Consider the following 14579-nt stretch of genomic DNA (forward strand, 5'->3'; position numbering starts at 1 on the left):
TCTTCACCCACATCGATGAAATAACCATCGTACGCGTTCTTCAAAAATGCGCATTGCCATCGCCTTAGCAAATCTTAGCTTTTGATATTGACTTGCAAACATTAACGGCACTCAACCTAATCCACATCATCTATGACTGCAGAGGTGAGCGTATTTAATAGTTAGGTACAAATATAGAAGAGAATAGACATAGTTGAATGAGGCGTATACCTTAAAAGCATTCTTTTTCTCCGCGCATAACAAAGGCACGTCACGTGTCTTCGTCGTGTCTTTAAACGTCTGCGCCCCCTTGCTAGACTTTGATCACGCTTCGTTTATTTATTTTTCTCACTCACTGTAATCACGGGTTTCAGCGGGCCATTTCCCGCGGAGGAAGAGAGTGACTGGGAAGCGTTAGCTACCCGTTAAAGAGCAACTCGCCGCACCGGTCCCACCCATATATGGAACGCTGGTCCGCGACCGCATATTACGCGCCGATTCGACGCCCGCACAGGGCGGCGGTTGCCCCGTAGACGAACGCAGACAGCCCAAACTCGGGGGGAAAAGACAGAATCAAAACAGCGTCGTGATGTGCCTCACGGTTCAACGAACTTTGCGTGTAACGTCAGTCGGCGTGGGTGGGTCTAGATCTTTTTCTTTTTTTTTTCTTCTTCGCTCTCCCGGCATATCACGGCGAGTCTCGAGGGGAGGGGAGGCCGGCCAGCGATCAATTGGGTTCGCGTCGGCGTTGCTACGCGACTCTCGATGATTTGACGCCATTGTCATGTCATTGGCCTTGAATTCGACGCGCGCGTAGCCACGCTGAAGTCGATACGCGTCTACTACGCTACTCGGTTTCGCTCGTGCGGAGTCAAACTGCGTAAAGCGCTGTCACGGAGATAAACGCCTCTGGCAGCATACGTCAGCGCTTCTTGGAACTGAATGTCCGCGCTATTCTGTCGTATCGAATAGTTGTGTTCACTGCATTCTTCAGAGTGATGTTTGATGATTTGTGCTTTTCCTTGAGGAGTGATAAATTAATTTATCCTGTAATTTATTCGCATTTGAGTAACGCAAACAAGCTTTAGAACGCGCCTTTTAGTGCAACAGACAAATAAACGTTTTTCATTTTGCAATGTCGCGCGAGACGTTTTGTCGGCATGTTCGGAGCCAAAGCACGGATTCAGCAGCGAAAATGACATTTGAACATTTTTTCGTAAGCATATACAAGATGATTTAAATTTTTCACATATTATGCGGCGTCACTAACTTTTCAGTGTAGCACTTTCTGACCTAAGTCTACCGTAAATCAAGGTCTCTTGGTCCTAGCATTAGTTGCATGAGCGCTTTGCAAGTATGCCTCAGAAGCGCAGCAGGTGTCACTTTCGCACTAGTGTCTTTGTGCGCAAAGGATGTACATTGGTCAGAAATTATCACAATCAATCAATCAATTCCGTTGCAGGACGAAGGCTCCCAGAGACCGTCAATGAGCTATTGTCACGATCGCCTTAACAAATGCGCTGTATGTCTCACATATTTCCTTTTTATACGCTAAGGACAATACGTAATCGGTCAGAGCTTGGGTGACAGCACAGCGCTGCACTGGACTAATGCGTGCTTGTCTTCCACAGGAAACAGTAATCACGATCTGGCTCCGTAAATAACCCTTTGTGTGCACCCGTTTCTGGCCGTGTAACGTGTTCATGCAATCTATCACCACTGCTCCTAGCGAAACAAGGGCAGCCCTTTTAGGCATACCGATTCTGCAGGTCTCATTAACGCCGTTTTATCTCGCTCCGCACCTATAAGGAGTTCTCCGCTGTTTCTGCCTGTAGGCCCCACCCATCAATGCTTCAACAATGTTGGATACATTGGACTCGTTTGCCTACGAGGCATGCTTATCGCCTGCCAAGCCAGACGAAGCGAACGCCCCGAAGAATATTCGTGTTAAGGTATAGATCGAGAGGTGCGAATACGCCAGCATCAGCGGTCACGCCTGCCATATTTGCATCTCCATGGCCGTGGCTGTGACCTCTTTTCAGCGCTGCGCGAGACTTCGCCGGGGATTCTTTTGTTCATCTGGCCGAAACCAGCCTTCTCGATGATCCATCTGTTTTAAACAATAGCTGAAAGAGAGCTCTGAGATCACCTCTATTTGATTTTTGGTATTGTGTACCTGTCTGTTGAAGGCCGCCTACTCAGCCTGCCTCTGCAAGCTTGACCTTCTATACAAGCGCCGAAGACAACCTACATCGAAGAGTTCGCACCTGAGCGGACTCTGAGTAGTCGAACAAGAACTGATCTTGTTCTAGTCAGAGTCCCGCGCATCTTCTCAAACGAGAGAAGCACCGTCAAGTCAGTCGTCTCCCGGGACTGTACGTACAGCAAGCCCGGACGAACTAAAGCTGTCCAAGAATGGAAGCAAGCCAAGTGTGCTGCAGCGCATTAGTGAAGCTCATATCGAGTATCGGAAGCCCGAGAAGGAAAAGGAAGCCTTTTACGCTCAGCGAAGCGCATGATGACGTCATGGGCAGCCAATGACGTGTCTTCAGCCCCCCAGACGCGGGAGGAAGCCCAGGGGTCTCGGCGCAAGTTGCTGACCTGCCCGCCCCGCCGCCGTTGGTTGCGCAGGGATCGGGGCGATTATTTTGTAAGTGCGCTTAGGACGAAGCCCCGCCGACCCGAGTCAGCGTCCGTCGGTCTGCGTCCCCGAGACGCGGTGCATACCAATGCGCCTGCAGCATCGCTTGTGGAGCGCGGACTCACGCGCGCTGCAGGGCCCGCTCGATGTAACGTTTTGCTTTCTTTTCGGGACGCTGATCACTTTTTTAACGGTTTCTCTCACGCTCTACCGTGGCACTACTATAACCACGACCCACGGAAACTGGAGCGTCAGGGATGCTACAGGCGTCAGCTGTATTCGTTGGTCGGTACACTCACTCACATTCATTCCGGGGAGAGTACCAGCGAGTATTAACATTATGCAAGTGCAAGCGCAAGTGAGTGGCGATGAGTCAGGGCGTGCACGACTTCGAGTGTATAGCATATATACCAGGGGCCGTATGTTCAAGTTCGACAGATAACTTTTGGGGATGTCGCATGACTTTTCCTCGTCGTAACGCCCAGCGCACCGTACCGCCTAACTGGAGCGACGGACGACATGGCGTCGAGGAATACGCGAAGTGAAAATAACGTTGTTGGGAATCGTGCTATTTCCTTTCGGCACATACTGTACTTTTCTGCTGTCTGTGCAGGAGTGCAATTTCAGCGGTACTCCCGCTAAACAGGGGCGTAGTCAAGGGAGTGGGGTATGTTGGCTGGCATTACTCTCCACGCCCCCCCCCCCCCCCCCCTCCGCCTCTATCAGCCGAAATTTCTGTATGCGGATACTTGGCCAAAAACGACGTGCAACAACCTGCCCCCCCCCCCCCCCCCCCAAAGAAAAAAGAAGAAAAGATGAAGAAAAAGAAAATAGGCGAGCGAGTGAGAGTCGCTCGTACTTGCGGAGGTACATGTATAGCAATCAGAGACTGTCTTTACAGGAGAACAGTAACGTAGATTATGGTGCAGACGTCGGCGTTGGCATTAGTCAGGGCGTGTGGAGCCTATATTAGCGAACCGTTCATCCTTGTCGTCTGGAGGTCGTAAAGAAGGCTGGCGCTTACACGCGGGCATCAAGCGGACACGAAACAGGCGAGCGTGTTTACGACGACACTCAACAACAACGCTCCACTCATGTGTGCGTTGGCGCCTCCGATTGTATGTATACGCACACACCGGAAGCGGGCTCATCAGAACGAGAAGCTTTGGATGCGTGCACATTGATCAAGTGTTACAAAAGCGCGGCCTTTATGATTGCTATATATAGTTAAAAACAGGTCTTCGTTAACGGCCTGCCTCTCATTGCGATATGGCCTGCTCTGGCTCGCTTCCGCTGTGATTGCGTTACGAACTATTCATCAGGCGAACATGAGAGGCACGCTTTCGTAATGACCCTGAATGACATGCTCGAGCTCCATCCGCCGACAACGGAATATGAGCAGAAGTATAGCGAGCGGCCGAAGCCTACATCACGTATAAGGTTAAGGCTGACTAAAATGGCAAGTTTGTCAGGTCTGTAGAATCGCACAGTGAAAAACTTAACAGGGAGAATAAGGACCACGACGCAAGATAGAATTGACAAGGCGAGTGCGGGTCTTGTCCAGCCGATCTACATTCCGGTCCCGTCTTTCCTTACGCTGTTTCGCTTCATCAAATGTCAAAGCGTGTATATATAGTTTGGTATCGAAGTCTCGTGCGCATAATATGTATCGTGCGTCACGCACGATACATATTATACGCACGAGACAGCGTATAAGCGGGCCCCATTTCGATGTCTGAAGTGGCAAATATATAAGATTACATTTCAAGTCCGATGCATAGGCCTCACGCGACCGATTATCTGTTCCCGTGGCACTGCGCTAAATTATAGGGCAGTTGTGAAAACTGACGCCTGTCATATTTGCATTGAGCAAAGGTTATATGACCTCTTTTTAAGACAGCGACCCGGACGTGTCTTCCCGTCAACGCATAGACGAAAGAACCAAGCGAAGCTCCATGGTGACCCCACAGCGAGATGAAATATTGTCTCGGTTGCGTACTATATATATATATGCTCCTACAAAATGAGAAAGCCGTTGTTTTGTTAAGCTACTGAGCCGACTGCCCAGTGTGATGCCTCTGTTTCAGTAAGACCACGAATTTCTGTTCATTTTGCAGCTTGAATCAGCGTGCGTCGCAAGACCGCATCGGCAAATTAGTCGTTAGCATGCGTTCACGCATATTGAACCAAAGTCGCTGATATTGTCAGTGACACACATGATTCGCGTACCATCGACAACTTACGCAATGAACTGTAACACCGAATACTAGAGTACGGGCCGGCCAAGTTGCCGTTAGTGACACTGGGTCGTCACAGCTGTCATTAGGTGAAATTCGAAAACGCCCATATGAGGACAAACGTGCCTGCCACGTGTTCATCTCTTCTGGGTATTGAGACATGCTTAGGGTATGCGCAATAGGCCATGAAACACGATGCCCCGGAATACGCCTCGTCGCAAAAGTGCGCTTATATATGCTGACTTAATTAATTCACGTTTAGCGCACCGTGCGCAAAAGCTGCGCACGCGTTCGGAACAACGGAAACTCTCTGTGCGCGCGCGCTTACCAGAGTGGGCGAAAGTCAAAGTCGTTCTGCGGCACTTTCGTTGACACAAGCATGCGAGGACACTGCATGGTTCGCATGCAAGCAGGCGCTAAGTCGACTGAAATGACACGAAGGACAGAGCGTGGTGTTGAACGCCCACTGAGGCTCGTGAGACAACAAAGATGCAAACACATCAAAGCACGACGAAGTGAAGACAAGTGGTACGGAGTCAAGGCAAACCTGCGAAACGACTCTACGGCGCTGTAGGAGCCGTCTCTTACTAAAAGCGTGCATTATCGAGAACGCCGCGAGCCGCGCCGAAGCGGCCACTATTCTTGCAGCCGAGAGGATAGTCGCAAGTGGCACTTGCTACACGTATACAGTAGCGAGTTCAAGCAGGCCGAACAGGGCGAGCTCATACAGTATCAGTCAACGCGCGCTGGCAATCCTGATAATAAGCAGCTGTTGACACGAGCATGAGTTGGCCAAATAACCGAAACGATAAGCTTCCAAACTTTGGAGGGATGGCATGGATACACTGCGAAGGTAAAATATAATTACTCCGGAGTAACTAGTCGCAGTCTGTGCCACACGGACTTATTTAGCCCAGCAAAGGATTTCTTGTCTTTGTCGAGGCTTAGCGGTTATACTGCGCTTTCGGCATAGATGACATGCCTTGAATAATTGACACGTGTAGCACAGGACCATTAGAGATAAGCTGGAGTAGCTCTGGGTGATTGCCTCTGACATGCACACACATAAAGGTACATACAGCTCCGATCTAAAGTGAGCTAGTTGCCGACTTATCATGAGCGAAAAAACAGCGAGAATGATAGCAAGCCTAACTGCGCTGTGTTCTGTGTCCCTAGACCTTTGGTCCCGTCTTCGAGTTTTCCTCGCCGTGATATATAAGGATGTTCGCCAGAATTGAGCCTCGGCGAGTGTACTATGTATATACAGGTGCGAATCTATGTGTGTATCAAATGTAACACGACAAGCGCCGTCGGCGATGAATCCGGACACATCCAAGCAAGTGAAGAGCCAATGGTTTTACAGCGACAGTCGATAGCTATATCACTGAGAGATATGTGGCGCACTGGAACGCTCGCGCTCCCTCCATTAGGCTCGCAACAGCGCTGCACGCTTTTTTTTCGTTGCGACAACTCGTCTAGTTTGAGGCGAGCAGCCACACACGCCACGACTATCGTCTCCCTGCCCGCGCGTTTGCGGTCGTGCGCGGGGTCACATGTGCGCGGCTCCCCAAAGGTCGCACGCACCGGCATGCGCCAGCAGGTCCCCCCCTCGCTTTCCTCGTGGTTCCTTGCAGGCATCTACTGTCTCTCTTGTTCGCCTTACGGCGTGCTTTTATTTTCTCTTTATTTTCCTTTTTGCTCTGTCCCGTTGGGCCTGTCGTTTTTTAAGGTCGCCCCTTCACGCACCACTTACAGACGTGCGAGCGACGAGTAGCGCGTGAGAGCTCTTGCCAAGGCGCTTTACAGGATGTGCCAGCAGCCTAAGACGAGTAAGTAGGCAATGTCCGTTCCGCATTCGAGGATTGCCGTGTATATAAGGGTGCGTGCGTTATAGATTGCACGACCTCGCGAAAAAAACTAGAGAGTGTTCACCCCCTTCGACGTATATATAGGAACAACGCTACCGCACCTCGTTACCCTACCTATAGAACAGAATACACCAGAAGAGAATTAGACCAGACATAACAAAGGACGATAGAGAGTGCGACGAGATACGATGAAACACGGCAAGCTAGGTCCGAATTTACGACATTCCCGCGGTTTGTTCTATTCGAACACAGCAACTAAAGCAGTGTTGAATGATCTGAAAAATAAAGAACCACTAAAGTGCGCTACACGACAGGCATAACCGAATTCAAGGAAGTTACAGGGTAACATAAGAACCGTAGGACAGGCCTCTTGCATAACGAGATCCTTTTAAGGCAGTGAAGTGAACAAATGCTGAAGCACGATCTCAGCGCTGCTGTGGTGAATATACGCCCAACATTGGACCTTACTGCCAAGAGACAACATAGCGTACTGCAGAGAGATTACAGTTGTGTGCAATACGACGGCACTTGCATAAGGACATATCTCAAATGACCAACCTGACGCAGGAGACACCCGCATGCACGCAAAGTGATCATATTATACTTACCGACAATGTATCTGTACAACAGGCCGATTCTCTCACTTGAACCTGAAGTCAAGCGTCAGAGTAGATAAAAACGAAATCAAAAGTTGTGGGAACGTCATTCAGAGATCATCGACCCGCTTCGACTACACCAAGCCGCGCCGGTTGAGAGGTGTAGCGCTCGCCCGCGGGAATATTAGCGCGCACGTTCGCAGCTTCAGTGTTTCAACTTGTATTTACATCATGACGTGGAAAGCCCGTAGAAAGTGAATACGGATTTGAAGCAGGCGTAATTGTTTTTTGTCCTGGCGGTTATACGACAAGCTGGCGAGAAGGGACACAAGATGAAGGAGCAGACTAGGACCAGCAAGCGATTCTCATGGACTTAGTGCTTTCCGTGTTTGCAACAGTCCATATATTACAAATGAATGAATGAATGAATGAATGGAAATAACTGATAGCTTAAGTGCTCTAATCAGGATTTTTTATGATGATTATTTTGGTCACCTGCAGCGCTATAGAGGCGTGGATTTCGGTCGAATACACCGACTAGCCCAACAAGGAGCTTTCGATGTGAGCCGCGCCGAGATCCACAGCAGCGTCTTGCGACGCCATTAGCGAGCGCTCCCCGGCGCGACGGCACCACGCCTTGCGACGCTCGCTCGGCCGTCGGGTATAGCTGGCCGGCGAGGCCGCGGCACGACGTGCGACATCGACAACGACGTTTGTTCCCGGCGGCCGTCGAAGCACCGGGGCGTCGCCCCGCAGCACCTGGCTTCCTCTTTCACCGCGGGGCCTTCACTGCGCCCCCTCTCACTCATCGCTGGCGCAAATGTTTCCGTCTCCCGGAACCGTACGTTTTTGTTTGCCGCCGGCGCTCCTACACGGGCGTCGTGCGCCCGCGATCCGCATTCAGGCGAGCTCCCATTCGGGCTCGGCCCTCACAATGGCGGCGCCGTTCGGGGGTCGGCAGCGGAGCAGATGGTTTCCGGCGCATCGCTCAGCGAAGGAGCCCGGCTTCTTCTGCGCCTTTTCTTCTCACAGCGAGGTGAAAAGCCTCCTACGCGACGGGGGTACAACGCGCGCACATGCGCACGAATCGAGGAGCCTTTCGTCGGTATCCGCCTGCCATGCGTGCTGCGTGCCCATAAAACTCTCGGGAGACGCTCTCTCAGCTGCAGTGGCCAGCGTCCAGACGTGCCGTCATGTAATGTGGTTCGTGAGCCCGTTTGTCACCTGGCTTGACAGGGTCGTTTCAAGATCGGCGCACATGAGAGTCGTGGCTGAAGAGCTAGGCCTCGGCCATCGGAAATGATGATGCCGAGATGGCGTTCCGAACCGCGGTGGAGTAACTGTGTTCTGCAAACTGTCCAATTGCGCCATATTGCCGAACTTAGCCATGTTGACCTTTTGAGCCAACCAGAGAAGTCGTAGCAGCCTCGTGAGCCAACCAGAGTAGACAAGATGGCAATTCTTTATAATATGGTGGAGTTAGACAGCTTCGATAATAGTGACCCTGGTGGTAATGCGCTTTGAAGGTGCGTCTGAAATGCAGAAAACTGCTGGCTTTGACTGGTGTCGATCTATGATGAGCATCACGTGGGAGTTGTGATTCCTTCAGCAGCAACTATATTGGTTTCACCGAGGTCTAAACTGCGCACGTTGCTTATAGTATAGCGCGGGGAGGTCTAGACCATCGCATCCTTAGGTGCAGCCTAAATCTACTTCATCACATAGTCCCTCGCTCATCACAAGGTGGATGCCTTGTCTTGTCAAAGAAAGCCAAGCGGAGAATCGATGGGCAAGCGTCGGCTCGCTTGTCGTCATGTCATGCACATGGGACATGTGCATTTTCCATTAGAAGCTTATGCACTTCCTCTTTTGCTCGGCCTATACCGTGACAGCACTCGCGGTTTACTGTGTTTTGAAGGATAAGAAGAACGGATACTTGCATGGCGATGGTGCTTACGATTTCTAACACATTGTGCAAGAGCGTGTTCGCCTGTTCCGAAAGTCAACGACCACAGAGATAGCGGTGCATTCCTGGCACTGGCCCACTTACATGGTGCAGAAAGTTGTTGAGGCTTTTATCTCACCTATAGAGTCGTCCCACTGACATATGCGCCAAGCAGAATGCTAACGGTATTGCGTTCCCTCCGTCCACGGTAGCGGTAACCCTGCAAGTTTTTGAATAGACCCTACATCCTTCGGTCGAGCTTCCTTGAGTTCTAGACTCACCATATTCTCAACACGGTCCACGATGCTTCATTATTAAAGTGCAGCCTTCTTTGATTCTTCCATCCACATTGCGTGAACGGCCGAGTACACTGGGCTGATTCTGGAGATAGTGTATAATCAAAGCTAGGTCGGTCTGACACCAGTGCATTATGTGCGTGTTCCCCCAATAGCTTTACCATGGTTTGTAACTCGGGCCGATCCTGTCACAGCACCCACGCGCCTCATAACATTGACCAGTAGACCCTGCCGGGAAGCGATCGCTTGATATTTTTTATTTAGGCAATCATCCTCCCATAGTTGGGTCCATTTTCTTTTTTTCCCTTTTTGCTTTTATCCTTCCGTCATCCACACTTGTGCAGAGTTAGTGCCGAGTACGCGTGCTATCTAACGAATGCTCGTCAATTCTAAAACGTCAGGCTATTATAACGAACACTGTTTGAATAGCCTCGCCTCAGCGACTCAAAGTCCGTCCGACCGCTCCTCCAGTGACAGGTGCACCCCGTTTGTCCACCACTTTCCGAGACGTTCTGGCGGCAATGTCTAGACCGCTCAATCGATCGCATCCCTCGGGACATCTGGCAACGAGAGGACCGGGAAGCGACGGAGGGAGGCAGAGCACGCCCTGTTGGCACGCAACAGAAGCGACTTCCTCGCGCTTCTCGCCACCGTTCTTCCTTCATTTAAAGCGTGCGCGACGGCGCTCGCTCGAGTTCGCGGTTGCGCGTTCTTCCGTTGCAAAGAGGCGCAGCAGCGGCATCCTCGGCGTGCGTGGCCGCGCGCGCGCTACTCGGCAAGAGTGGTAGAACAGGTTCACTCTTTTTCTCGCGTAACCCCAGGCCGTCGCCGGCAGACGACCAGCGTCGCTCGTGATCATCACCGCGAGTTTTCTTTCTGGGCGCTCGCGCTTTTTCTTTATTTTTTTCCCTGCGCCGCGGTCTTCCGTGCACAGCTGAACTCTACGCCGAGGGGAAGGGAAGAAAAGAACTGCCGTGCCAGGTCGCTTTGTTGCAGCGCTTCTCCTGCGTCACCGCTGCACGCTTCCTCCCGGAAAAGTGCAGAAAATAAAGGGTGGGAGGAGAGAGCACAGGCGCGAACGCGTGCTCTCTCTTCGTGCCGTGGCAAGAGGAAAATAAGAAGCAAGCCTAAGTTACACTCGCTGGCTGCTTTCTGCAGGCGAGCAGCAGGAATCGGCCGCTAAATGACTGTATGCCCGCTCGCGCGCCCACGGGGGGAGCCCCTGTAGCCTCCCGCTTCACTCGCAGCAGCGGTCTTCTCCTATCGCTCGAGACGAGACCACGTTTCCTCCTGCTGCTCCTGTTGCCTCTAGTCGAACCCCCATATGCAGCACGCAGCAGGAGCGTCGGGCTACCTCCATTCCACCCGTGGGCACAATTGCTCACGGCCGGCCGCCAGGCAGCCTCGAGGGGCGAGCAACAGACGGCGCACATCGGCTTCGGCAGCGGCCGGCTGCGTCTCGCGGCAGCAACTGACGCGAAGCCGCAGCAGGTCGCTCCTTGTAGCTGTCTGCCGGCGCGCCGCGTTCCTCACCCGCTCGCTGGAGTTCGCCGACACCGCTCACCTCGCCTGCCTGCGTGCCTGGCGCTTCTTGGAATGCGTTTGCTCGTTGCGGCTTGGGCGTCCATGCAACGGACACCCCGCTGATATCAAAGGAAGGCGCGCTTACGGCGGCTCTCAGGTCCCCTCCTATCAATCGGAGCCTGACGCGTCGTGATTACCGCGGAGTAAACGAAACGGAACAAGTAATCCCGCACACGGGAGTAACGTTAAACGGGCGGAAGGGGAGGGCGGCATTCCGTAACGTTATGTATGTACTACGTACGGAGTTGCCCGACCGCCTCTCGCGTATTGTTGTTATCAGGCGCTGAGCTCTGCGCCATTCTCACGAGCAGGGCTCCCTGCTGCATAATGTAATGGGGTACTTCGTAGAGAGAGGAAGGGAAGGTGAGGGAGAGTTGCGCCTTTGGCAACGGCGACGATGATGTTTAGGCTGCGTTTCGTCACGCGCGATCGTCAGCCTAGCGAGGCGTCTTCTTTTCTTGGGAGGTAGGAATTATGCCCTGACCCCTCGCATAACGCGGCGAGTGCGCGCAGCGCAGCGTACTTTGACCTGCCGGCGCTGGAGCGGCTTTCTTGCCGAGCGCGCATGCACACGCTTCGGTCGGCTTTCCCACATAGCGTCGCCGCCGCTGCAAGGTTGATTGCGCCGCGGCGGCCCCGTGGATAACGGCACTGCCGGATGCGCGGAGCGCTGCCCTTGGTGCCGGTAGTATACGCGTGGCGTTCTCACGCTCCTTGTATCCCCGTGCCGTCATGCGGTTTCGTGTTTCTGCGATAAACACGTTGTAGTACCACGTGCCGACAACGCCGAAGCCTTACTCATATCTGGAAAGCCTCTTTAAAACCTCAGCGCGTATACGGGAATAAACGTTGAGCTTCGATAATCTGAGATGCAAGGGACCCGACGTTTCTTCTTCGGTTTCCTTCTGCACGCGGAAGTTACTTTCTGGTCGAGAGGAAAAAGGAGAGGGAATGAAACGGGTTTTGCAACAGTGTCAGTGAAGAAGCTAAATGATAAACAGCGTGGTTTGGAAGTTAACGGTCGACGTAGCAGAAAGCTGTAGTTCGGAGACAACAATCTACGGCTCCCGCTTGCCACGTCTCGCTCAATGTTTCACGATTCCAAAGTCGTCGTCGTCGTTCGGCACGTTTAACGGGAAGTCATATGAAAGCGACTACGAGCCAAGAGTGCCCGGAGACTGCGTTAAACATGATTGTTTATCTACCTCTGAAAGGAAAGCAAGTAAAGAGATGTCGCCAGCATCGGGACGTCATCAATTAGCCTGCGATGCGCGCTAATTGACAGTGGCACTGCGCGCCTCTACATTGGACGTGTGGCTTCTAGACGCAGTGTTGCAAGTTGGCCGGGAAGCAAAGCGGAAAGGAACGCGCGGGCGTTTGGCCAGGAACACCGTCAGCTTGGCTGGAAAAGCTGCAGAGCTTCTGTGGTTCTCTTTTGCTTCGTGACGCTCTCCATAATCAACTGCGCGTTGTTGGAAACGTGCGACACGTCAAAGTGGCGGGCATCGTTCAGAATGTCCCACTGATGGATTTCAGACAAAAATGTCCTACTCAATCACGCATTGTACGGGCCATAGCATAAAAAGAAAATTGCGAGCTACGTCGCGCAATTAGTTTAAGTCTCATTTATCCGAAAGACTCATATCCACACGTAGAGAGCAGGAGTAATTCGATACAACAAATACTGCTACTTAGATATATCACTGAGACACCGCATAGTCTGTGGCATGGTAAAAGCCGAAGTTGCAAAACATAAATAAATAAAAATAATAAAATAATAATATTAATAATAAAGAAAGGTCACGAGGATGAAATCGAGCGATAATATCAATCTAACACCTTTGACACCCAGATATAACGAGATAAGGTAACGCTATCCTTCACTTGTTCTTGCTCATACGCGAAATGTGCTTACAATTTTGTCATTCCGAAGTCAAGCTATATGAAACATGAGTTATATGCACTGACAGCACAGCGAGACTACTGCAAGTGTCGCCATAGTCGCAGTTCAGTCCAAGGGCGTTCACTAGTGAAACTTTAGCCAACGTCGTCACAGCCAGGACCAGTAGCGCATTCAATCACCTCGATTTCCCGCTCGGCTTCCATATTCCTTATCTCGCACTCAAAATTGGTCAAGGCAAAGCTCCGAGGTCGCAATCGTACATTCTCTTCTTTTTTCGTAATCACTATGTTGGCAGTCTCAAAAAGGAACTGTAGTGCTGCATTTAAATGTGGCATATCTTCCCTGTCGTTGGAGCCGAGCCACAAGGATATTCTTCCGAACGATCGGTGGGTTGAGTTAGGCACACAAGTGTATGCTCGACGGTAAAAACGCTGCTCTTAGTAAAACTCTACCGCAGAGAACAAGTGAAGGGCGCTACTATGCTAAATATCCATCTGTCTTTTTTTTTCTCATTCACCTCCTGTAAAGTGTGCACCTGCGCAATTGAAACTAACTGCACTTAAGACCCATGCTGTCTACCACTCTTCGCTAACAAAACCACGTTGTTTTTTTAGAAAACGCGACCCCCTTACAGAAACGCCGGGGCTTGTTGCCACGCATCCAGCTTCCCGAAATCCCTTTCCCAGGATCCCGAATTTTCTCTATACTCAATTCGCAAGCAGCAGCACAGCACCGTAAAATGGCTCGTCGCCACCACCACACAGCTCAACAAGTCGCTTATTGTCGGAATCAAGGCGCAAAGCACCGGGTCTCACCTCTTTCCGCGGCCAATCTTATCCAATTCAACGTGGCGAAAATCGTACACCGGGGCCATGACTGCTGCTGGTGCTGCGACGAAAGTACGCCGGAGGGTGTGTGTTTCGGGCTGTTCCTGGGCGTCACTGGAAGCTACTCTGCCTCTGTCGAGGGGTTGTTTGGAACAATGCCGCCGCAGAAACGCACTGCGCACAGGCTCTGTCCCGTAGAACGAGTTGATGTCCAAAGGGGCGACGACGTCGGCGCCGGTGTCCTGTGTGTGCGTGTGTGTGCGTTGCACGTAACGGCGCTTTTGCCTTCCGAGAGTCGAATAAACGCGCCGAGCTGCTTCCTCGAGACTCTTCTTGCCCGCTCCGGGGCCCTTTTATGAAGGGCGAGGGAAACAACCGCTCCCTCTCCTTCCTTCTGCCGCGCCTCCTCCGCGCGCACCCTCTCAGAGAGCTGTCCTCCCAACGCAGCATCCTCTCCCTTTTTCTTTCGCTCTCACTCTCTCGGAAGGAAAGAAACAAAGATAACACCAAGTTCGACGGCACGCGTGGCGGCAGCAGCAGCGGTTCGGCGGCCTTTTTGCAGCGTGGCGTCGTATGCCGGCTTACCCGCTCGGTGCTGCTGCTGCTTGCTGGTAGTTTGTTTGCGGAAAGAGTCTCTCACGGACCTGCGTGGTGCACGCGCGTGTTGCACCTCACGCACACTCACACACGCACAATGCGGGAG

The 14579-nt window shown here is 52.0% G+C and overlaps 1 protein-coding gene across 3 annotated transcripts in view; it reads right to left on the reverse strand.

Moving 5' to 3' along the window:
- Positions 1–14222, reverse strand: part of Jupiter (microtubule-associated protein Jupiter) — a 71762-nt gene extending 57540 nt beyond the window's left edge. For 2 of the 3 annotated variants that reach the window (XM_050182644.3, XM_050182641.3), the window contains exon 1: positions 13865–14221. In XM_050182644.3, the coding sequence (XP_050038601.1) occupies positions 13865–13923 (59 nt within the window). In that variant the 5' untranslated portion in view covers positions 13924–14221. Of the gene's footprint in view, positions 1–13864 lie in introns of all 3 variants that reach the window. The other variant, XM_050182640.3, reaches the window with a different exon arrangement.
- Positions 14223–14579: the final 357 nt, after the last annotated feature.

Source organism: Dermacentor andersoni, chromosome 4 (genome assembly GCF_023375885.2).
Source record: "Dermacentor andersoni chromosome 4, qqDerAnde1_hic_scaffold, whole genome shotgun sequence".
NCBI lineage: Eukaryota > Metazoa > Arthropoda > Arachnida > Ixodida > Ixodidae > Dermacentor > Dermacentor andersoni.